Source organism: Oncorhynchus kisutch, unplaced genomic scaffold, assembly GCF_002021735.2.
Source record: "Oncorhynchus kisutch isolate 150728-3 unplaced genomic scaffold, Okis_V2 Okis02a-Okis13b_hom, whole genome shotgun sequence".
In the NCBI taxonomy this organism is placed as follows: domain Eukaryota; kingdom Metazoa; phylum Chordata; class Actinopteri; order Salmoniformes; family Salmonidae; genus Oncorhynchus; species Oncorhynchus kisutch.
This window is the reverse complement of record NW_022261979.1, coordinates 10286755-10311639: the sequence shown is the minus strand read 5'-3', so window position 1 is coordinate 10311639 and position 24885 is coordinate 10286755. Positions and strand designations below refer to the sequence as shown.

The 24885-nt window shown below is 43.3% G+C and overlaps 1 protein-coding gene across 1 annotated transcript in view; it reads right to left on the bottom strand.

Annotated features, from left to right (window-relative positions):
- Positions 1-8052: 8052 nt before the first annotated feature.
- Positions 8053-24885, bottom strand: part of LOC109884931 (TGF-beta receptor type-2) — a 57370-nt gene continuing 40537 nt past the window's right edge. Inside the window, exons 9-10 of the mRNA XM_031811949.1 lie at positions 10802-10929; positions 8053-10346 (exon numbers count right to left, since the gene is read on the bottom strand). Coding sequence (XP_031667809.1) covers positions 10083-10346; positions 10802-10929 — 392 coding nt within the window. The 3' untranslated portion in view covers positions 8053-10082. The remainder of the gene's footprint in view (positions 10347-10801; positions 10930-24885) is intronic.

The following is a 24885-nucleotide window of genomic DNA, read 5'->3' as shown; positions in this document are numbered from 1 at the left end:
GTACAGAGTCAATGTGGAGACTATATACAGGTGGTACTGATACAGAGTCAGTGTGGTGGGTATATACAGGGGGTAACCGGTACAGAGTCAATGTGGAGGCTATATACAGGTGGTACCGGTACAGAGTCAATGTGGAAGCTATATACAGTGTATTACGGTACAGAGTCAGTGTGGAGGCTATATACAGGGGGTACCGGTACAGAGTCAATGTGGAGGCTATATACAGGGGGGTACCGAAACAGAGTCAATGTGGAGGCTATATACAGGGGGGTACCGGTACAGAGTCAGTGTGGAGGCTATATACAGGGGGTACCGGTACAGAGTCAATGTGGAGGCTATATACAGGGGGGTACCGAAACAGAGTCAATGTGGAGGCTATATAAAGGGGGGTACCGGTACAGAGTCAGTGTGGAGGCTATATACAGGGGTTACCAGTACAGAGTCAGTGTGGAGGCTATATACAGGGGGTACCGGTACAGAGTCAATGTGGAGGCTATATACAGGGGGTACCAGTACAGAGTCAATGTGGAGGCTATATACAGGGGGGTACCGAAACAGAGTCAGTGTGGTGGCTATATACAGGGGGGTACCAGTACAGAGTCAATGTCGAGGCTATATACAGGGGGGTACTGATACAGAGTCAGTGTGGTGGGTATATACAGGGGGTAACCGGTACAGAGTCAATGTGGAGGCTATATACAGGTGGTACCGGTACAGAGTCAATGTGGAAGCTATATACAGTGTATTACGGTACAGAGTCAGTGTGGAGGCTATATACAGGGGGTACCGGTACAGAGTCAATGTGGAGGCTATATACAGTGTATTACGGTACAGAGTCAATATGGAGGCTATATACAGGGGGTACTGGTACATAGTCAATGTGGAGGCTATATACAAGGGGGGTTCGGGTACAGAGTCAATGTGGAGGCTATATACAGGGGGGTACTGGTACAGAGTCAATGTGGAGGCTATATACAGGGTATTACGGTACAGAGTCAGTGTGGAGGCTATATACAGGGGGTACCATTACAGAGTCAATGTGGAGGCTATATACAGGGGGTACCGGTACAGAGTCAATGTGGAGGCTATATACAGGGTATTACGGTACAGAGTCAGTGTGGGGGGTATATACAGGGTATTACGGTACAGAGTCAGTGTGGGGGTTTACAGGTTAGTGGAGGTAATCTGTACATGTACAGTGCCTTGCAAAAGTATTCATCCCCCTTGGCGGTTTCCCTATTTTGTTGCATGTGAGTGAGTGAGCGTTTGTGTGTGGAGGGAGTGGTCAGTGGTACCCACCTATTCCTCGAGCCACACACACACACACACACACACAGTTCCCACTGCCCATCTCAGACAAACACAGTCAGGCTGTGGTCATGGTAGTCCTGTGGTTAAGGTCACCGTCCAAACTGTCCACTGGAATGTCTGGATGGCACATAGCCTCAACCAATGGATCCCAGTATAACCCCAATGTAGTCTCAACATAGCCTCAACCAATGGATCCCAGTATAACCTCAATGTAGTCTCAACATGGCCTCAACCAATGGATCCCAGTATAACCCCAATGTAGTCTCAACATAGCCTCAACCAATGGATCCCCAATATAACCTCAATGTAGTCCCAACATGGCCTCTACCAATGGATCCCACTATAACCCCAATGTAGTCTCAACATAGCCTCAACCAATAGATCCCAATATAACCTCAATATAGTGTCAACATAGCCTCAACCAACAGATACCCAATATAACCTCAATGTAGTCCCAACATGGCCTCTACCAATGGATCCCACTATAACCCCAATGTAGTCTCAACATAGCCTCAACCAATAGATCCCAATATAACCTCAATATAGTGTCAACATAGCCTCAACCAACAGATCCCCAATATAACCTCAATGTAGTCCCAACATGGCCTCTACCAATGGATCCCAGTATAACCTCAATGTAGTCTCAACATAGCCTCAACCAATAGATCCCAATATAACCTCAATATAGTGTCAACATAGCCTCAACCAACAGATCCCCAATATAACCTCAATGTAGTCCCAACATGGCCTCTACCAATGGATCCCAGTATAACCTCAATGTAGTCCCAACATGGCCTCTACCAATGGATCCCAGTATAACCCCAATGTAGTGTCAACATAGCCTCAACCAATGGATCCCAGTATAACCTCAATGTAGTCCCAACATGGCCTCTACCAATGGATCCCAGTATAACCCCAATGTAGTGTCAACATAGCCTCAACCAATGGATCCCAGTATAACCTCAATGTAGTCTCAACATAGCCTCTACCAATGGATCCCAGTATAACCCCAATGTAGTGTCAACATAGCCTCAACCAATAGATCCCCAATATAACCTCAATGTAGTGTCAACATGGAATGTATTCCAAATGGCACCCTATCCCCTATATAGTTCACTACTTTTGACCAGGGCCCATAGTAGTGGACTACATAGGGAATATGGTGTGATTTGAGACATGCCCATAGTCCCAATATAGCCTCAACCAGGGCCCATAGTAGTGGACTATATAGGGAATATGGTGTGATTTGAGACATGCCCATAGTCCCAATATAGCCTCAACCAGGGCCCATAGTAGTGGACTATATAGGGGATATGGTGTGATTTGAGACATGCCCATAGTCCCAATATAGCCTCAACCAGGGCCCATAGTAGTGGACTATATAGGGGATATGGTGTGATTTGAGACATGCCCATAGTCCCAATATAGCCTCAACCAGGGCCCATAGTAGTGGACTATATAGGGGATATGGTGTGATTTGAGACATGCCCATAGTCCCAATATAGCCCATGGCAGCGCTGAGGTTCGCTGCACTTTCCACTATAAACAGGCCCACGCAACAGGACACAGGCTCAACGGAGCGGTGCTGCTGCTCAATTGACTGTCCATGTAGTAGAACTAACCCTGTCTGTCTGTCTGTCTGTCTGTCTGTCTGTCTGTCTGTCTGTCTGTCTGTCTCCACCTCTCTGTCTGTCTATATACGCCTTTCTGTCTGTCTCCCTCTCTCCATGTCTGTCTGTCTGTCTGTCTGTCTGTCTGTCTGTCTCCACCTCTCTGTCTGTCTATATACGCCTTTCTGTCTGTCTCCCTCTCTCCATGTCTCCCTCTCTCCATGTCTGTCTGTCTCCATGTCTGTCTGTCTGTCTGTCTGTCTGTCTGTCTGTCTGTCTGTCTGTCTGTCTGTCTGTCTGTCTGTCTCCACTTCTCTGTCTGTCTATATACGCCTTTCTGTCTGTCTCCCTCTCTCCATGTCTGTCTGTCTGTCTGTCTGTCTGTCTGTCTTCACCTCTCTGTCTGTCTATTTCCGCCTTTCTGTCTGTCTCCCTCTCTCCATGTCTCCCTCTCTCCATGTCTGTCTGTCTGTCTGTCTGTCTGTCTGTCTGTCTGTCTGTCTGTCTGTCTGTCTGTCTGTCTGTCTGTCTGTCTGTCTGTCTGTCTGTCTGTCTGTCTGTCTCCTTCTGTCTGTCTCTCTCTCTCTCTGTCTGTCTGTCTCCCTCTCTCCATGTCTGTCTCCCTCTCTCCATGTCTGTCTCCCTCCCTCTCTCTCTGTCTCCCTCCCTCTCTCTCTGTCTGTCTGTCTGTTATGTCTGTCTCTCTCTCTTTATCTACTATTGTTATATATAAATTGTTATCTGTTCTTCTGCTCAACCTACCTAAGCCTGGACATAACCTCAGGTTAACCCCTAATTAATAGATACTAGGTTAATGTTGGATCTCCAACATTCCCCCGGTAATGAGCGGCCTGATTAAAGAATTAACTGCTGACACATCACATAAAGCAGGTGTGATTCTTGGCCCAAATTCTGTTCTCTCGCTCTCCAACCGCTAGACAGGAAGGTGTATGTCAGTTGTCAGAGCAGTACATGGTTGGTTGGCAGCAGATTCTGGCAGCAATCTCTGATTCCCATCGTGTTGCTGTTAGAAGGTGAGATGTACTACAGGACCTAGTACAGACCAGACCAGATATATTGTACTACAGGACCTAGTACAGACCAGACCAGATATATTGTACTGCAGGACCTAGTACAGACCAGACCAGACATATTGTACTACAGGACCTAGTACAGACCAGACATATTGTACTACAGGACCTAGTACAGACCAGACCAGACATATTGTACTACAGGACCTAGTACAGACCAGACATATTGTACTGCAGGGCCTAGTACAGACCAGACATATTGTACTACAGGACCTAGTACAGACCAGACCAGATATATTGTACTGCAGGACCTAGTACAGACCAGACCAGACATATTGTACTACAGGACCTAGTACAGACCAGACATATTGTACTACAGGACCTAGTACAGACCAGACCAGACATATTGTACTACAGGACCTAGTACAGACCAGACATATTGTACTGCAGGGCCTAATACAGACCAGACCAGACATATTGTACTGCAGGACCTAGTACAGACCAGACATATTGTACTACAGGACCTAGTACAGACCAGACCAGACATATTGTACTGCAGGACCTAGTACAGACCAGACCAGACATATTGTACTGCAGGGCCTAGTACAGACCAGACCAGACATATTGTACTGCAGGGCCTAGTACAGACTAGACCAGACATATTGTACTACAGGACCTAGTACAGACCAGACATATTGTACTGCAGGGCCTAGTACAGACCAGACATATTGTACTACAGGACCTAGTACAGACCAGACCAGATATATTGTACTACAGGACCTAGTACAGACCAGACATATTGTACTGCAGGGCCTAATACAGACCAGACCAGACATATTGTACTGCAGGACCTAGTACAGACCAGACATATTGTACTACAGGACCTAGTACAGACCAGACCAGACATATTGTACTGCAGGACCTAGTACAGACCAGACCAGACATATTGTACTGCAGGGCCTAGTACAGACCAGACCAGACATATTGTACTGCAGGGCCTAGTACAGACCAGACCAGACATATTGTACTACAGGACCTAGTACAGACCAGACATATTGTACTGCAGGGCCTAGTACAGACCAGACATATTGTACTACAGGACCTAGTACAGACCAGACCAGATATATTGTACTACAGGACCTAGTACAGACCAGACATATTGTACTGCAGGGCCTAGTACAGACCAGACATATTGTACTACAGGACCTAGTACAGACCAGACCAGACATATTGTACTACAGGACCTAGTACAGACCAGACCAGACATATTGTACTACAGGACCTAGTACAGACCAGACCAGACATATTGTACTACAGGACCTAGTACAGACCAGACCAGGCATATTGTACTACAGGACCTAGTACAGACCAGACCAGACATATTGTACTACAGGACCTAGTACAGACCAGACCAGACATATTGTACTACAGGACCTAGTACAGACCAGACATATTGTACTGCAGGACCTAGTACAGACCAGACATATTGTACTACAGGACCTAGTACAGACCAGACATATTGTACTGCAGGGCCTAATACAGACCAGACCAGATATATTGTACTACAGGACCTAGTACAGACCAGACCAGACATATTGTACTGCAGGACCTAGTACAGACCAGACATATTGTACTGCAGGGCCTAATACAGACCAGACCAGACATATTGTACTGCAGGACCTAGTACAGACCAGACATATTGTACTGCAGGGCCTAATACAGACCAGACCAGACATATTGTACTGCAGGACCTAGTACAGACCAGACATATTGTACTGCAGGGCCTAATACAGACCAGACCAGACATATTGTACTACAGGACCTAGTACAGACCAGACATATTGTACTGCAGGGCCTAATACAGACCAGACCAGACATATTGTACTGCAGGACCTAGTACAGACCAGACATATTGTACTGCAGGGCCTAATACAGACCAGACCAGACATATTGTACTGCAGGACCTAGTACAGACCAGACATATTGTACTGCAGGGCCTAATACAGACCAGACCAGACATATTGTACTGCAGGACCTAGTACAGACCAGACATATTGTACTGCAGGGCCTAATACAGACCAGACCAGACATATTGTACTACAGGACCTAGTACAGACCAGACATATTGTACTGCAGGGCCTAGTACAGACCAGACCAGATATATTGTACTACAGGACCAGACACACCTGAAACACCGTCAATGTCCAAGGCATTTCTAGTCGATCATGAAATATTTCTGTAAAAAACCCAACGATGAAGCGTTGTGTTCCTATTTTTTGTTGATGTCTCGGTATGTTAAGGGTAGACGCAGCCAATTAAACTGCCCTGCGCGCCGGGTAGGCAAACTGTTGCCATTTCATGTGTCTGAAGGTACAAACTCTGCCTTCCCGGTGGGCCTGGAGAGGAAATCAAGTGTACCATGTTTCCGCTGGCCAATCAGATTGCTCAGATCACCGAATCTGCAGTAACGCAGCAGGCGTGAAAGAAAGCTACGGCAAAATTGATACTGTGAGATTTCAAAACTTTTTAAACCATGACTAGAAAGAGACTGTCAACGAATACAACAAAGAGCTGTTGTTTTTATGAGTGACTTCATGTTTAAGTTTTTACTCAGCACTGTCAACACTTTGCATTCAACACTTTTATAAACCATAAAATGCGCGTTGTTCCTATTTCCAGTCAGCGCTACAATAAGCAGTGCAGCTGCAATGAATGAGGAGGAAAGTGGATCTATAGGCCTTGTTGTTATTATTGGCGGCTTTGGTCTTTTTTTAATATCAAGGAATATTTCACTTTCTCTGTTCGTAGGAGTAACAACATGAATTTGTGGCACGAGGCAGAAATAATGCGGTGCGACTCGGAGTTTCGTCATCAGCTGGAAGACGGTGTCCCTTTGTGGTCAGAGTCAGTGGAGGAAAGGGAGAGCGGAGGGATGTTGAGAGACGGGCCCTCAGATGCAGGCTGGTGCCCAGTGAAATAAAAAACAAAGTATTTAAATGTGTGCTTACTCAGCTGTGCCAAGTAGTACAACAATGGATCTATTACCGGTGTGATGATATAGCCTGGCCTACCTCAAATGTTTTTTTTTTTTTTTTTTTAAATGTCCCGAACAACAACGCATTGGCAGGTCAATTCAAGCAAAGTCAATATGTGGTGATAATGTATTGGGCCTATAGCCTACTGTTCAAACCTCATTGCTACAGAACTGTTTTTAATTGGTTAATGTTGCATAGGCTTACCTTTTACAAGTCATGTTAATAAAAAATCAGAGCGGTAGATCTCAGCATTTTGACTCAGGAAGTGATCTTAACTCAGGAAGTGATCTTGACTCAGGAAGTGATCTTGACTCAGGAAGTGATATTGACTCAGGAAGTGATCTTGACTCAGGAAGTGATCTTGACTCAGGAAGTGATCTTAATTCAGGAAGTGATCTTGACTCAGGAAGTGATCTTGACTCAGGAAGTGATCTTGACTCAGGAAGTGATCTTGACTCAGGAAGTGATCTTAATTCAGGAAGTGATCTTGACTCAGGAAGTGATCTTGACTCAGGAAGTGATCTTAATTCAGGAAGTGATCTTGACTCAGGAAGTGATCTTGACTCAGGAAGTGATCTTAATTCAGGAAGTGATCTTGACTCAGGAAGTGATCTTGACTCAGGAAGTGATCTTAACTCAGGAAGTGATATTGACTCAGGAAGTGATCTTGACTCAGGAAGTGATATTGACTCAGGAAGTGATCTTGACTCAGGAAGTGATCTTGACTCAGGAAGTGATCTTAACTCAGGAAGTGATCTTGACTCAGGAAGTGATCTTAACTCAGGAAGTGATCTTAACTCAGGAAGTGATCTTGACTCAGGAAGTGATCTTGACTCAGGAAGTGATCTTAACTCAGGAAGTGATCTTAACTCAGGAAGTGATCTTGACTCAGGAAGTGATCTTGACTCAGGAAGTGATCTTGACTCAGGAAGTGATATTGACTCAGGAAGTGATCTTGACTCAGGAAGTGATCTTAACTCAGGAAGTGATCTTGACTCAGAAAAGGTTGGTGACCACACTGGTCTAAACGACCAATGCCCCACTGAAATGTGCCATTCACAATGCTTATGAGTAAATACAGAAATACTTTATTCATGAAACAGATGTACAATATCTTACAAATATAAAAGGATAAAATATCTTTGTCTAGATCCTGTTAAATGTGTTATTCAGACAGAGTGTGTGAAATGCTCCTCTGCTTCCACAACAACATCTAGAGGGGAGATTCTTTTCTGTACAGCTACATTCCATATATATTTACAATGTGCTTGTTTATTTGGCTAACAAGTAAAAACTATTACTATGTAAAAAAAAAAAACACACGCACGAATGCAGACACACACACACACACACACACACACACACACACACACACACACACACACACACACACACACACACACACACACACACACACACACACACACACACACTGTACATACAATCCTTGTGGGAATAGAGCTCCACGTCATCATCATTTCTGTTACAATATGGCTCATTATTACATTGTTACACAGACCTGTCAATTCATTACACCACATGTTAGAATACAGGAACATTACCCCACTCCCCCAACATGTTAGAATACAGGAACATTACCCCACTCCCCCAACATGTTAGAATACATTACCCCACTCCCCCAACATGTTAGAATACATTACCCCACACCCCCAACATGTTAGAATACAGGAACATTACCCCACTCCCATAACATGTTAGAATACAGGAACATTACCCAACTCCCTCAACATTCTAGAATACATTACCCCACTCCCCCCACATGTTAGAATGGTCTGGTCTTTGGTTATAAACTCTTCCAATGTCATGTCCTGTAATCTCAGTCTTTGGTTATAATCTCTGCCATTGTCATGTCCTGTAATCTCAGTCTTTGGTTATAAACTCTTCCAATGTCATGTCCTGTAATCTCAGTCTTTGGTTATAAACTCTTCCAATGTCATGTCCTGTAATCTCAGTCTTTGGTTATAATCTCTGCCATTGTCATGTCCTGTAATCTCCGTCTTTGGTTATAATCTCTTCCATTGTCGTGTCCTGTAATCTCAGTCTTTGGTTATAATCTCTTCCATTGTCATGTCCTGTAATCTCAGTCTTTGGTTATAATCTCTTCCATTGTCATGTCCTGTAATCTCAGTCTTTGGTTACAATCTCTTCCATTGTCATGTCTTGTAATCTCAGTCTTTTGTTATAATCTCTGCCATTGTCATGTCCTGTAATCTCAGTCTTTTGTTATAATCTCTGCCATTGTCATGTCCTGTAATCTCAGTCTTTTGTTATAATCTCTGCCATTGTCATGTCCTGTAATCTCAGTCTTTGGTTATAATATCTTCCATTGTCATGTCCTGTAATCTCAGTCTTTGGTTATAATCTCTGCCATTGTCATGTCCTGTAATCTCAGTCTTTGGTTATAATCTCTTCCATTGTCATGTCCTGTAATCTCAGTCTTTGGTTATAATCTCTGCCATTGTCATGTCTTGTAATCTCAGTCTTTTGTTATAATCTCTGCCATTGTCATGTCCTGTAATCTCAGTCTTTGGTTATAATCTCTGCCAATGTCATGTCCTGTAATCTCAGTCTTTGGTTATAATCTCTGCCATTGTCATGTCCTGTAATCTCAGTCTTTGGTTATAATCTCTGCCAATGTCATGTCCTGTAATCTCAGTTTTTTGGTTATAATCTCTGCCAATGTCATGTCCTGTAATCTCAGTCTTTGGTTATAATCTCTGCCAATGTCATGTCCTGTAATCTCAGTCTTTGGTTATAATCTCTTCCATTGTCATGTCCTGTCCTCTTCTCTTCGGTGGGTAAACCTCCAATATAATACAGTACAGTACATCCAAATACTGTAAACTGTACATACTTATTTTATACAGTAGAAATACTGTATGCATTCTGGTAATACAATACTGAAGAGTATAAGCAGTACAGTACAGTAATACAGTACATTCACTGTCCTGGCTATCTTCCAGGTGTGGGCTGTTTGTTTGGGTGTGGCTGTTTAGTTCCCATAACAACGTGAGTGGTGTGTTTGTGACATACTGACATTCTAGTCCTGGGTTCCATGTCCTCTCTCCCTTCCCTCACTTCTCATCACTCACAGAGCTCTCCACTGCTACTTTGACCTCTTCTATCTGTTCTGCTATCGTCTGTCGTTCTTCTTCGGGTATTGTCGGTATCTTCTGTTCCTCCGCTGGTATCTTCTCGTCGGAGCTGCTGCGGCTGGACAGTTTCTCCATCTCGTCTTCTATCTCGCTGAAGCGTTCGGCCACGCACTGGGCTGTGAGCCTGGCCTCTGGGTCGTGGTCCCAACACTCCTCTATGGAGCCGCACACTATGGCTATGCCCTGTAAGAGGAGGTAGACAACAGGAGCAGAGAATTATAACCTAGCTACTGAGCACTGAGACATATACATAGGATTTGATGGGTGTGAGTGAATGAGAAAGAAAGAGAGGTTAGAGAGAGAGATAAGCAGGTAGGTAGGTAGGTAGGTAGGTAGGTAGGTAGGTAGGTAGGAAGGAAGGTAGGTAGGTAGGTTGGTAGGTAGGTAGGTAGGTAGGTACTGTAGGTAGGTAGGTAGGTAGGTCAAGAGAGAGAGAGAGGGAGGAGGGAAGAAAGAGAGAGGGGGGAGAGAGGGAGGGAAGAGAGAGAGAGAGAGAGAGAGAGAGAGAGAGAGAGAGAGAGAGAGAGAGAGAGAGAGAGAGAGAGAGAGAGGGTGAGGGTGAGGGAAGGAAGGAAGGAAGAGAGAGCAAGAGAGAGCAAGAAAGAAAGAGAATGTGTGTGTCTCTCCCAGTCTGTTACCTGGTGGTTGATCCAGCTGTCTGGGATCTCAGGTCTTCCTCTGTCTCTGAGGAGGTGATCCTTCATGCTCTCCACACCAGGATGCATCTGAACTTTACAGCCATATGGAGGTTCATAGTCCTTCACCTCTGGAACACACAGAGAGACAACCAATTAGATCACCTCTGGAACACACAGAGAGACGCAACTAATTAGATCACCTCTGGAACACACAGAGACAACCAATTAGATCACCTCTGGAACACACAGAGTCAACCAATTAGATCACCTCTGGAACACACAGAGAGACAACCAATTAGATCACCTCTGGAACACACAGAGTCAACCAATTAGATCACCTCTGGAACACAGAAAGACACAACCAATCAATTTACATCTGTAACACAAACAAACACAGCCAAACAAATCAACACCACAAACCACAGCCATCATCTGTCAAGTCACAGGCGTTTCGCTATACTCACATTGACATCTGCTAACCATGTGTGTATGTGACAAATAACATGTGATTTGAATGACAGTAAACCATCTACAGAATAAAGCTCAGCTTCAAACTGCATCATATGAGGTCATGGATACCTACAGCATGTAATGTTATGTTAGAGTAGAGTTAATATAGAGAGCTGTAATGTTATGTTATAGTAGAGTTAATATAGAGAGCTGTTGTAATGTTATACTAGAGTTAATATAGAGAGCTGTTGTTATGTTATAGTAGAGTTAATATAGAGAGCAGTTGTTATGTTACAGTAGAGTTAATATAGAGAGCTGTTGTTATGTTATGTTATAGTAGAGTTAATATAGAGAGCAGTTGTTATGTTACAGTAGAGTTAATATAGAGAGCTGTTGTTATGTTATAGTAGAGTTAATACAGAGAGCTGTTGTTATGTTATAGTAGAGTTAATATAGAGAGCTGTTGTTATGTTATAGTAGAGTTAATATAGAGAGCTGTTGTTATGTTATAGTAGAGTTAATATAGAGAGCTGTTGTTATGTTATGTTATAGTAGAGTTAATATAGAGAGCTGTTGTTATGTTATGTTATAGTAGAGTTAATGTAGAGAGCTGTTGTTATGTTATAGTATAGTTAATATAGAGAGCTGTTGTTATGTTATAGTAGAGTTAATATAGAGAGTTGTTGTTATGTTATAGTAGAGTTAATACAGAGAGCTGTTGTTATGTTATAGTAGAGTTAATATAGAGAGCTGTTGTTATGTTATAGTAGAGTTAATATAGAGAGCTGTTGTTATGTTATAGTAGAGTTAATATAGAGAGCTGTTGTTATGTTATAGTAGAGTTAATATAGAGAGCTGTTGTTATGTTATGTACAGTAGAGTTAATATTGAGAGCTGTTGTAATGCTATAGTAGAGTTAATATAGAGAGCTGTTGTTATGTTATAGTAGAGTTAATATAGAGAGCTGTTGTTATGTTATAGTAGAGTTAATATAGAGAGCTGTTGTTATGTTATAGTAGAGTTAATATAGAGAGCTGTTGTAATGTAATGTTATACTAGAGTTAATATAGAGAGCTGTTGTTATGTTATGTTATAGGAGAGTTAATATAGAGAGCTGTTGTAATGTAATGTTATACTAGAGTTAATATAGAGAGCTGTTGTTATGTTATAGTAGAGTTAATATAGAGAGCTGTTGTTATGTTATGTTACAGTAGAGTTAATATAGAGAGCTGTTGTAATGCTATAGTAGAGTTAATATAGAGAGCTGTTGTTATGTTATAGTAGAGTTAATATAGAGAGCTGTTGTTATGTTATAGTAGAGTTAATATAGAGAGCTGTTGTTATGTTATAGTAGAGTTAATATAGAGAGCTGTTGTAATGTAATGTTATACTAGAGTTAATATAGAGAGCTGTTGTTATGTTATAGTAGAGTTAATATAGAGAGCTGTTGTTATGTTATGTTACAGTAGAGTTAATATAGAGAGCTGTTGTAATGCTATAGTAGAGTTAATATAGAGAGCTGTTGTTATGTTACAGTAGAGTTAATATAGAGAGCTGTTGTTATGTTATGTTATAGTAGAGTTAATATAGAGAGCTGTTGTTATGTTATGTTACAGTAGAGTTAATATAGAGAGCTGTTGTTATGTTATGTTATAGTAGAGTTAATATAGAGAGCTGTTGTAATGCTATAGTAGAGTTAATATAGAGAGCTGTTGTTATGTTATAGAAGAGTTAATATAGAGAGCTGTTGTTATGTTATGTTACAGTAGAGTTAATATAGAGAGCTGCTGTAATGTTATAGTAGAGTTAATATAGAGAGCTGCTGTAATGCTATAGTAGAGTTAATATAGAGAGCTGCTGTAATGCTATAGTAGAGTTAATATAGAGAGCTGCTGTAATGTTATAGTAGAGTTAATATAGAGAGCTGCTGTAATGTTATAGTAGAGTTAATATAGAGAGCTGCTGTAATGCTATAGTAGAGTTAATATAGAGAGCTGCTGTAATGTTATAGTAGAGTTAATATAGAGAGCTGCTGTAATGTTATAGTAGAGTTAATATAGAGAGCTGTTGTAATGCTATAGTAGAGTTAATATAGAGAGCTGCTGTAATGTTATAGTAGAGTTAATATAGAGAGCTGTTGTTATGTTATAGTAGAGTTAATATAGAGAGCTGTTGTTATGTTATGTTATAGTAGAGTTAATATAGAGAGCTGTTGTTATGTTATAGTAGAGTTAATATAGAGAGCTGTTGTTATGTTATAGTAGAGTTAATATAGAGAGCTGTTGTTATGTTATAGTAGAGTTAATATAGAGAGCTGTTGTTATGTTATAGTAGAGTTAATATAGAGAGCTGTTGTTATGTTATAGTAGAGTTAATATAGAGAGCTGTTGTTATGTTATAGTAGAGTTAATTTAGAGAGCTGTTGTTATGTTATGTACAGTAGAGTTAATATTGAGAGCTGTTGTAATGCTATAGTAGAGTTAATATAGAGAGCTGTTGTTATGTTATAGTAGAGTTAATATAGAGAGCTGTTGTTATGTTATAGTAGAGTTAATATAGAGAGCTGTTGTTATGTTATAGTAGAGTTAATATAGAGAGCTGTTGTAATGTAATGTTATACTAGAGTTAATATAGAGAGCTGTTGTTATGTTATGTTATAGGAGAGTTAATATAGAGAGCTGTTGTAATGTAATGTTATACTAGAGTTAATATAGAGAGCTGTTGTTATGTTATAGTAGAGTTAATATAGAGAGCTGTTGTTATGTTATAGTATAGTTAATATAGAGAGCTGTTGTTATGTTATGTTATGTTATAGTAGAGTTAATATAGAGAGCTGTTGTAATGCTATAGTAGAGTTAATATAGAGAGCTGTTGTTATGTTATAGTAGAGTTAATATAGAGAGCTGTTGTTATGTTATAGTAGAGTTAATATAGAGAGCTGTTGTTATGTTATAGTAGAGTTAATATAGAGAGCTGTTGTAATGTTATGTTATACTAGAGTTAATATAGAGAGCTGTTGTAATGCTATAGTAGAGTTAATACAGAGAGCTGTTGTTATGTTATAGTAGAGTTAATATAGAGAGCTGTTGTTATGTTATAGTAGAGTTAATATAGAGAGCTGTTGTTATGTTATAGTAGAGTTAATATAGAGAGCTGTTGTTATGTTATGTTATAGTAGAGTTAATATAGAGAGCTGTTGTAATGTAATGTTATAGTAGAGTTAATATAGAGAGCTGTTGTTATGTTATAGTAGAGTTAATATAGAGAGCTGTTCTAATGCTATAGTAGAGTTAATATAGAGAGCTGTTGTTATGTTATAGTAGAGTTAATATAGAGAGCTGTTGTTATGTTATGTTATAGTAGAGTTAATATAGAGAGCTGTTGTTATGTTATGTTATAGTAGAGTTAATATAGAGAGCTGTTCTAATGCTATAGTAGAGTTAATATAGAGAGCTGTTGTTATGTTATGTTATAGTAGAGTTAATATAGAGAGCTGTTGTTATGTTATGTTATAGTAGAGTTAATATAGAGAGCTGTTGTTATGTTATAGTAGAGTTAATATAGAGAGCTGTTGTAATGTTATGTTACAGTAGGGGGTAGATTTAGGGCATTGGCAACAGACGTGCTGAATATGGAGAATATCAAATATGTTTTGATGATTCTTGTTTGGGAACAAAGATGTGGCCTGGCACTTCTCTTGTGATCATTACTGGAATCAACAAACTTTCACTCAACAAGCAATTAGCCCCCAAAAACTCAGAAATCCACAACCCATTGAAAACAGTACAACTCTAATTAGTTGTATTATGTTTTCACGCTGAAAAACAGTTGAAGGAAATTGAAAGATCATTCCGCCCCGAGCCAAAGAGTATAAAACACAAAGTTCTGGGAGATCGTCCAGACCTCATGAAACTGAACTCACAACAGCTGATCTAGGAACAGATCCCACAGTCTGTGGTGCTGTCTGTGTCAGGTTCATAGTGTTAACTAACAGCTGATCTAGGACCAGTCGGTGGTGCTGTTTATTCTGGGATATCGTCCAGACCTCATGAAACTGAACTCACAACAGCTGTAAAGTGTGATGGTTTCACAGCATGTTATCTAAACAGCTGATCTAGGAACAGATCCCACAGCCTGTGGTGCTGTCTGTGTCAGGTTCATAGTGGTAACTAACAGCTGATCTAGGAACAGATCCCACAGTCTGTGGTGCTGTCTGTGTCAGGTTCATAGTGGTAACTAACAGCTGATCTAGAAACAGATCCCACAGCCTGTGGTGCTGTCTGTGTCAGGTTCATAGTGTTAACTAACAGCTGATCTAGGAACAGATCCCACAGTCTGTGGTGCTGTCTGTGTCAGGTTCATAGTGTTAACTAACAGCTGATCTAGGACCAGTGAAGGGAGGCACAAGGGCACAGACTGAAGACCTTCATTAGAGACAAGCAGAACACCAGATATAAGATTTCTCAAACTGAGCCCATGCAGAAATGACCTAGTCTAAAGGAATAGAATTCACAGGGCAGTGTGTTACATCCTCCAGGAGAGGTCACAGAGGTCTGGAACACCCAGTAGAGGTATCGTCCAGGAGAGGTCACAGAGGTCAGGAACAGCCAGTCAGGTAGAGGTATCCTCCAGGAGAGGTCACAGAGGTCAGGAACACCCAGTCAGGTAGAGGTATCCTCCAGGAGAGGTCACAGAGGTCAGGAACAGCCAGTCAGTTAGAGGTCACAGAGGTCAGGAAGGTCACAGAGATCCATCAACAGCTTGTTTGGACCAGTCCAGTACAAGGCCCTTGACTGGTGTGTTACAGGGTCCTGAATCGCTGTGCGGACCCACAGGAAGTGGAGAGGCCAGAATGGAACCCCGGTCCCGGTCGGACAGGAAACCCAGCTAGGGCAGGGATCGGACCGGGGACCCTGCAGAAGAAGCTGACTCCACAAGCCCAACACATCCTGTTTTTGACAAGTAGACATGCCCTGTTCCCCCCCCCTGTTCTGTTTCAGCTTCTTTTAAACAGAACACACCCAGGGAGTGTCCCCTGAACGGGGCCCTATTCCCTATATAGCATATGGGGGCTCTGGTCTAAAGTAGTCCACTACATTATGAAACAGGGTGGTTCCTGGACACAGACCCAGACTGTGGGATCTAGTTATTTCTGCTGCTTCTTCAGTTCTCCTCTATTTGAAGACCTGCTGTGTTTTCTGCTGAAATGGAATAAATAGCCCAGCTGTTTACCTGACCTGAGAACAGTTATTCACCGAGGTCTGATCTGAGAACAGCTGAGAGAGCCAGAACAGAGGCCCCCAGCACAGGGAAGATAACACAGCCAGTCCTGTACACAGGGGGAGCAGACCCACAGCACAGGGAAGATAACACAGCCAGTCCTGTACACAGGGGGAGAAGACCCACAGCACAGGGAAGATAACACAGCCAGTCCTGTACACAGGGGGAGCAGACCCACAGCACAGGGAAGATAACACAGCCAGTCCTGTACACAGGGGGAGCAGACCCACAGCACAGGGAAGATAACACAGCCAGTCCTGTACACAGGGGGAGCAGACCCACAGCACAGGGAAGATAACACAGCCAGTCCTGTACACAGGGGGAGCAGACCCACAGCACAGGGAAGATAACACAGCCAGTCCTGTACACAGGGGGAGCAGACCCACAGCACAGGGAAAGATAACACAAGGACAGCTGAGTCTAAAGCTAGCTGAGCCAGACCCAAGGAAAACAGGGCTATACACAGGAACCTTCTCATTAACAGCCTCCCTCTCTCCCTCACTCCCTCCCTGTCTGTCTGTCTGTCTGCCCCCCTCCCTCCCTGTCGGCCCCCCTCCCTCCCTCCCTCGCTCCCTCCCTCCCTGTCTGTCTGCCCCCCTCCCTGTCTGTCTGTCTGTCTGCCTCCTTGCCTGCCTGCCTCCCTCCCTGCCTGCCGTGGTCTGCCGTGGTCCTGTCCAAGCCTGGGAGATGCTAGCTATGGGAGATGCTAGCTATGTGAAGAATTCTGTGGTTTTGGTAACAGATGTCACACGAGGGACCGAAGCTGCTCTCCTCTCACTGGGGCCCCAGCCGCATAGTAAATACCAGGTCCACCAATAAAAGTACTCGTAGGGACAAGGTTTAGGGACAGTTTCCTTTTCAGATAATCTGTGAGAGAGAGAGAGAGAGAGAGAGAGAGGTAGAGAGAGAGAGGTAGAGGTAGAGAGAGAGAGAGAGAGAGAGAGAGAGAGAGAGGTAGAGAGAGAGAGAGAGAGAGAGAGAGAGAGAGGTAGAGAGAGAGAGAGAGAGAGAGAGAGAGAGAGAGAGAGAGAGAGAGAGAGAGAGAGAGAGAGAGAGAGAGAGAGAGAGAGAGAGAGAGAGAGAGAGAGAGAGAGAGAGAGAGAGAGAGAGAGAGAGAGAGAGGTAGAGGTAGAGAGAGAGAGAGAGAGAGAGAGAGAGAGAGAGAGAGAGAGAGAGAGAGGTAGAGAGAGAGAGAGAGAGAGAGAGAGGTAGAGAGAGAGAGGTAGAGGTAGAGAGAGAGAGAGAGAGAGAGAGAGAGAGAGAGAGAGAGAGAGAGAGAGAGAGAGAGAGAGAGGTAGAGAGAGAGAGAGAGAGAGAGAGAGGTAGAGAGAGAGAGGTAGAGGTAGAGAGAGAGAGAGAGAGAGAGAGAGAGAGAGGTAGAGGTAGAGGTAGAGAGAGAGAGAGAGAGAGAGAGAGAGAGAGAGAGAGAGAGAGAGAGAGAGAGAGAGAGAGAGAGGTAGAGGTAGAGGTAGAGAGAGAGAGAGAGGTAGAGAGGGAGAGAGGGAGCAGAACCCTCAATACATCACTATGGAAAATAACCCCACCAGACACTTGAGCTTATCTTTCTCCCAGTCCCAGGGAAAGTTATAGGAGATATTATGGAGGTTTTTGCTTGTGGCTAACACATTGCTAACACACAGAGCTGCAGACAGAGAAGCAGAGCCAACAGGCAGACTTCCATTCTGCTGACAGCATCTAGCATTGTAAGCAGGCCTGTTCAGACTTGAAGAGAACTGTCAATATTGTACAACACAAACACAACTGAAAACCTGACTGTTGAGACTGTTATAGAATTGTCAACTCTCCCCACGGTTATATACACTATAAATACACTAGTATGTGGACAACCCTTCAAATGAGTGGTTTCCGCTATTTTCAGCCACAGCCGTTGATGACAGGTGTATACAATCGAGCACACCGCCATGCAATCTCCATAGACAAACATTGGCAGTAGAATGGGCCTTACTGAAGAGCTCAGTGACTTTCAACGAGGCACCGTCATAGGATGTCACCTCGCCAACAAGTCAGTTCGTCAAATTTCTGCCCTGCTAGAGCTGCCCCCCCCCCGGTCAACTGTAAGCGCTGTTATTGTGAAGTGGAAACGTCTAGGAGCAACAACGGCTCAGCCGCTAAGTGGTAGGCCACACAAGCTCGCAGAACGGGCCTGCCAAGCGCTAAAGCGCATAAAGATTGTCTGTCCTCGGTTCCAATCAAGCTTCACCATCTGGCAGTCTGACAAAACAAATCTGGGTTTGGCGAATGCCAGGAGAACGCTACCTGCCCCAATGCATAGTGCCAACTGTAAAGTTTGGTGGATGAGGAATAATGATCTGGAGCTTTTTTTCATGGTTCGGGCCCCTTAGTTCCAGCGAAGGGAAATGTTAACGCTACACAATGACATTCTAGATGATTCTGTGCTTGAAACTTTGTGGCAACAGTTTGGGGGAAGGCCCTTTCCTGTTTCAGCATGACAATGTCCCTGTGCGCAAAGTGAGGTCCATACTGCAATGGTTTGTTGAGATCAGTGTGGAAGAACTTGACTGGCCTGCGCAGACTGGCCTGACCTCAACCCCATCGAACAATTGAACGACGACTGCGAGCCAGGCCTCCCAACATCTGTGCCTGACCTCACTAATGCTCTTATGGCTGAATGGAAGCAAGTCCCCGCAGCAATGTTCCAACATCTAGTAGAAAGCCTTCCCAGAAGAGTGGAGGCTGTTTTAGCAGCAATGTTCCAACATCTAGTGGAAAGCCTTCCTAGAAGAGAGGAGGCTGTTATAACAGCAATGTTCCATCATCTAGTGGAAAGCCTTCCCAGAAGAGTGGAGGCTGTTATAGCAGCAATGTTCCAACATCTAGTGGGAAACCTTCCCAGAAGAGAGGAGGCTGTTATAGCAGCAATGATCCAACATCTAGTGGAAAGCCTTCCCAGAAGAGTGGAGGCTGTTATAGCAGCAATGTTCCAACATCTAGTGGAAAACCTTCCTAGAAGAGAGGAGGCTGTTATAACAGCAAAGGGGAGGACCAACTCCATATTAATACACATGTTTTTGGAAAGAGATGTTTGACGAGCAGCTGTCCACATACTCTTGGTCAGGTAGTGTACACTGAGTGTACAAAACATTAGGAACACCTTCCTAATATTGAGTTGCACCCCCTTTAGCCCTCAGAACCGCCTCAATTAATCCGGACCTGGATTCTACAAGGTGTCGAAAGCCTTCCACAGGGATGCTGGCCCCATGTTGACTCCAATGCTTCCTACAGTTGTGTCAAGTTTTCTGGATGTCCTTTGAGTGGTGAACCATTCTTGATACAAACTGTTGAGTGTGAAAAACCCAGCAGCGTTGCAGTTCTTCACACAAACCAGGGCGCCTGGCACCTACTACCATAACCCTGTTCAAAGGCACTTGAATCTTTTGTCTTGTCCATTCACCCTCTGAATGGCACACAGACACAATCCATGTCTCAATTGTCTCAAGGCTTAAAAATCCTTCTTTAACCTGTCTCCTCCCCTTCATCTACATTGATTGAAGTGGATTGAACAAATGTCATCAATAAGGGATCATGGATTTCACCTGGATTCACCTGTTCAATCTATGTCGTGGAAAGACCAAGTGTCCCTAATGATTTGTCCACTCGGTGTATGTGTGAGTTGTCAGTACTGAGCACTACACAGTTACGAGCTTGTCTGTGAACCATTGGTGCTCAGGCAGGAACAAACACTTCCTTATTTCAACTCATCAGGGAGTATAGGCCATCAACAGTAAGTAACTCAGTACCCCATGAAAACCAGAGAGACGGGAGAGAGAGAGAGAGAGAGAGAGAGAGAGAGAGAGAGAGAGAGAGAGAGAGAGAGGGAGAGAGACAGAGAGAGAGAGAGACAGAGAGAGAGAGAGAGAGACTGAGACTGAGACAGAGAGAGACACAGAGAGAGAGAGAGATAGAGACAGAGACAAAGACAGAGAGAGAGACAGAGAGAGAGAGACAGAGACAGAGACAGAGAGACAGAGACAGAGAGACAGAGAGAGAGAGAAAGAGTGAGAGAGACAGAGACAGAGAGAGGGAGAGTGAGAGAGACAGAGAAATATAGAGACAGAGAGACAGAGAGGAAGTAGACTCCGTAGCCACTGATACTGCTGTGGGGATAGCTAACCTGGTGCTGTGGGGGTAGCTAACCTGGTGCTGTGGGGGTAGCTAACCTGGTGCTGTGGGGGTAGCTAACCTGGTGCTGTGGGGGTAGCTAACCTGGTGCTGTGGCTGTTGTTGCTGTAGGTAATTCAAGCCCGGTGGAGATGGATGGAATGTCTGGCTGTAGGGGTCCCAGCTGCTGCCCACCCTACTACTCTGTCTCCCAGGGCCAGGCAGGGGCATTCCCCTTCCTCCCCAGGCAGCCCTGCTCTGCCACCTGCTGCCCACCCTACTACTCTGTCTCCCAGGGCCAGGCAGGGGCATTCCCCTTCCTCCCCAGGCAGGCTGACTGGCAGGTCCTCTCCTCACCCTTGTCCTACTCCACTGCTTATAGACTGGCCGTCCTGCTGCCTGGTTCGGCCCACCGACCCTGGGCTAATTCAGGACACACAAATTCAATCCAGACAGATAGAGGGAGAGAGAGAGAGAGAGAGAGAGAGAGAGAGACAGAGAGAGAGAGAGAGAGAGAGAGAGAGAGATGTGGAACTACCACAACAACAGCAGGGCTGTATTTGTGTCCCCTAGTCGTGCTGTTGTTGGCTTGAAGAGAGGCAAGAGGAGAAGTGCAGTCAGGCCACCAGCAGTATCCATTTCACTGCAACTGTCCAAGATACATAGGCTGACTTGCCTCCCCCCCGTAGATAAGCCCTGGGTAAAGAGGACTGGACCAGAGTCTCCTGTACTGGGTCTGATATACAGTAGAGACACACACAACTACAACACACACACACACACACACACGCACATGCACACACACACACACACACACACACACACACACACACACACACACACACACACACACACACACACACACACACACACACACACACACACACATAGAAGAACATTAGGAAGCTGAGAAGCCTCAGAGGAGAATTAGGAAGCTGAGAAGTCTCAGAGGAGCATCAGGAAGATGAGAAGTCTCAGAGGAGCATTAGGAAGCTGAGAAGCCTCATTCCAGCTGAGAGGATTTATAATGTCTTCTATCTGTCTATTATCAGTGTTTTCATCAAGAGATGCCGGTCGCAGATAGGTTAAAGAGTAGCACACACTGTCTAACCCCTGCAATTCTTTCAAACATATGGCCTGACGTTTACACACACACACACACACACACACATACACCCCACTTCCCACTCCAAACTCACTCATTCACTTCCTCACACTCTCACAACACTCTGAAGGGCTGTCAAACACAGCCAGCTGAAACCAACCCATCTCCCCTCTTCACTTCCTCACACTCTCACAGGAAGGGCTGTCATCTCCCTCCTGCCCAAAGAAGGGAAAGAGTTCTGATGTCTCCTTCACATTGTAAACATTCCACAGATTCCTCCTCCTGGGAGCCATGCAGGAGCTGAGGTGATCTACAATCACACTACTAGTTACTGTATGAGGTGATCTACCACCACACTGCTAGTTACTGTATGAGGTGATCTACAATCACACTACTAGTTAATGTATGAGGTGATCTACCATCACACTGCTCTAGTTACTGTATGAGGTGATCTACCATCACACTACTAGTTACTGTATGAGGTGATCTACCATCATACTACTAGTTACTGTATGAGGTGATCTACCATCACACTACTAGTTACTGTATGAGGTGATCTACCATCACACTACTAGTTACTGTATGAGGTGATCTACCACCACACTGCTAGTTACTGTATGAGGTGATCTACCATCACACTACTAGTTACTGTATGAGGTGATCTACCATCACACTACTAGTTACTGTATGAGGTGATCTACAATCACACTACTAGTTACTGTATGAGGTGATCTACCACCACACTGCTAGTTACTGTATGAGGTGATCTACCACCACACTGCTAGTTACTGTATGAGGTGATCTACCATCACACTACTAGTTACTGTATGAGGTGATCTACCATCACACTACTAGTTACTGTATGAGGTGATCTACCATCATACTACTAGTTACTGTATGAGGTGATCTACCATCACACTACTAGTTACTGTATGATGTGATCTACCATCACACTACTAGTTACTGTATGAGATACTCTACCATCACACTACTAGTTACTGTATGAGATACTCTACCATGACACTACTAGTTACTGTATGAGGTCCTCTACCATGACACACTACTAGTTACTGTATGAGGTCCTCTACCATGACACACTACTAGTTACTGTATGAGGTAATCTACCATCACACTACTAGTTACTGTATGAGATACTCTACCACCACACTACTAGTTACTGTATGAGATACTCTACCATGACACACTACTAGTTACTGTATGAGGTGATCTACCACCACACTGCTAGTTACTGTATGAGGTGATCTACCACCACACTGCTAGTTACTGTATGAGGTGATCTACCATCACACTACTAGTTACTGTATGAGGTGATCTACCATCACACTACTAGTTACTGTATGAGGTGATCTACCATCATACTACTAGTTACTGTATGAGGTGATCTACCATCACACTACTAGTTACTGTATGATGTGATCTACCATCACACTACTAGTTACTGTATGAGATACTCTACCATCACACTACTAGTTACTGTATGAGATACTCTACCATGACACTACTAGTTACTGTATGAGGTCCTCTACCATGACACACTACTAGTTACTGTATGAGGTAATCTACCATCACACTACTAGTTACTGTATGAGATACTCTACCACCACACTACTAGTTACTGTATGAGATACTCTACCATGACACACTACTAGTTACTGTATGAGATACTCTACCATGACACTACTAGTTACTGTATGAGATACTCTACCATGACACTACTAGTTACTGTATGAGATACTCTACCATGACACTACTAGTTACTGTATGAGATACTCTACCATGACACTACTAGTTACTGTATGAGATACTCTACCATGACACTACTAGTTACTGTATGAGATACTCTACCATGATACTACTTGTTACTGTATGAGGTGATCTACCATGACACTACTAGTTACTGTATGAGATACTCTACCATGACACACTACTAGTTACTGTATGAGGTGATCTACCATGACACTACTAGTTACTGTATGAGATACTCTACCAGCACACACTACTAGTTACTGTATGAGATACTCTACAATCACACTAGTAGTTACTGCATGAGATACTCTACCATCATACTACTAGTTACTGCATGAGATACTCTACCACCACACTACTAGTTACTGTATGAGATACTCTACCATGACACACTACTAGTTACTGTATGAGATACTCTACCACAACACTACTAGTTACAACATGAGATACTGTACTATATAGGGAATAGGGCTCTAGAGTAGTGTACTATATAGGGAATAGGGCTCTAGAGTAGTGTACTATATAGGGAATAGGGCTCTAGAGTAGTGTACTATATAGGGAATAGGGCTCTAGAGTAGTGTACTATATAGGGAATAGGGCTCTAGAGTAGCGTACTATATAGGGAATAGGGCTCTAGAGTAGTGTACTATATAGGGAATAGGGCTCTAGAGTAGTGTACTATATAGGGAATAGGGCTCTAGAGTAGTGTACTATATAGGGAATAGGGCTCTAGAGTAGTGTACTATATAGGGAATAGGGCTCTAGAGTAGTGTACTATATAGGGAATAGGGCTCTAGAGTAGCGTACTATATAGGGAATAGGGCTCTAGAGTAGTGTACTATATAGGGAATAGGGCTCTAGAGTAGTGTACTATATAGGGAATAGGGCTCTAGAGTAGCGTACTATATAGGGAATAGGGCTCTAGAGTAGTGTACTATATAGGGAATAGGGCTCTAGAGTAGTGTACTATATAGGGAATAGGGCTCTAGAGTAGTGTACTATATAGGGAATAGGGCTCTAGAGTAGCGTACTATATAGGGAATAGGGCTCTAGAGTAGTGTACTATATAGGGAATAGGGCTCTAGAGTAGCGTACTATATTTATTTATTTATTTATTTTATTTTACCTTTATTTAACCAGGTAGGCTAGTTGAGAACACCTTTATTTAACCAGGTAGGCTAGTTGAGAACACCTTTATTTAACCAGGTAGGCTAGTTGAGAACACCTTTATTTAACCAGGTAGGCTAGTTGAGAACACCTTTATTTAACCAGGTAGGCTAGTTGAGAACACCTTTATTTAACCAGGTAGGCAAGTTGAGAACACCTTTATTTAACCAGGTAG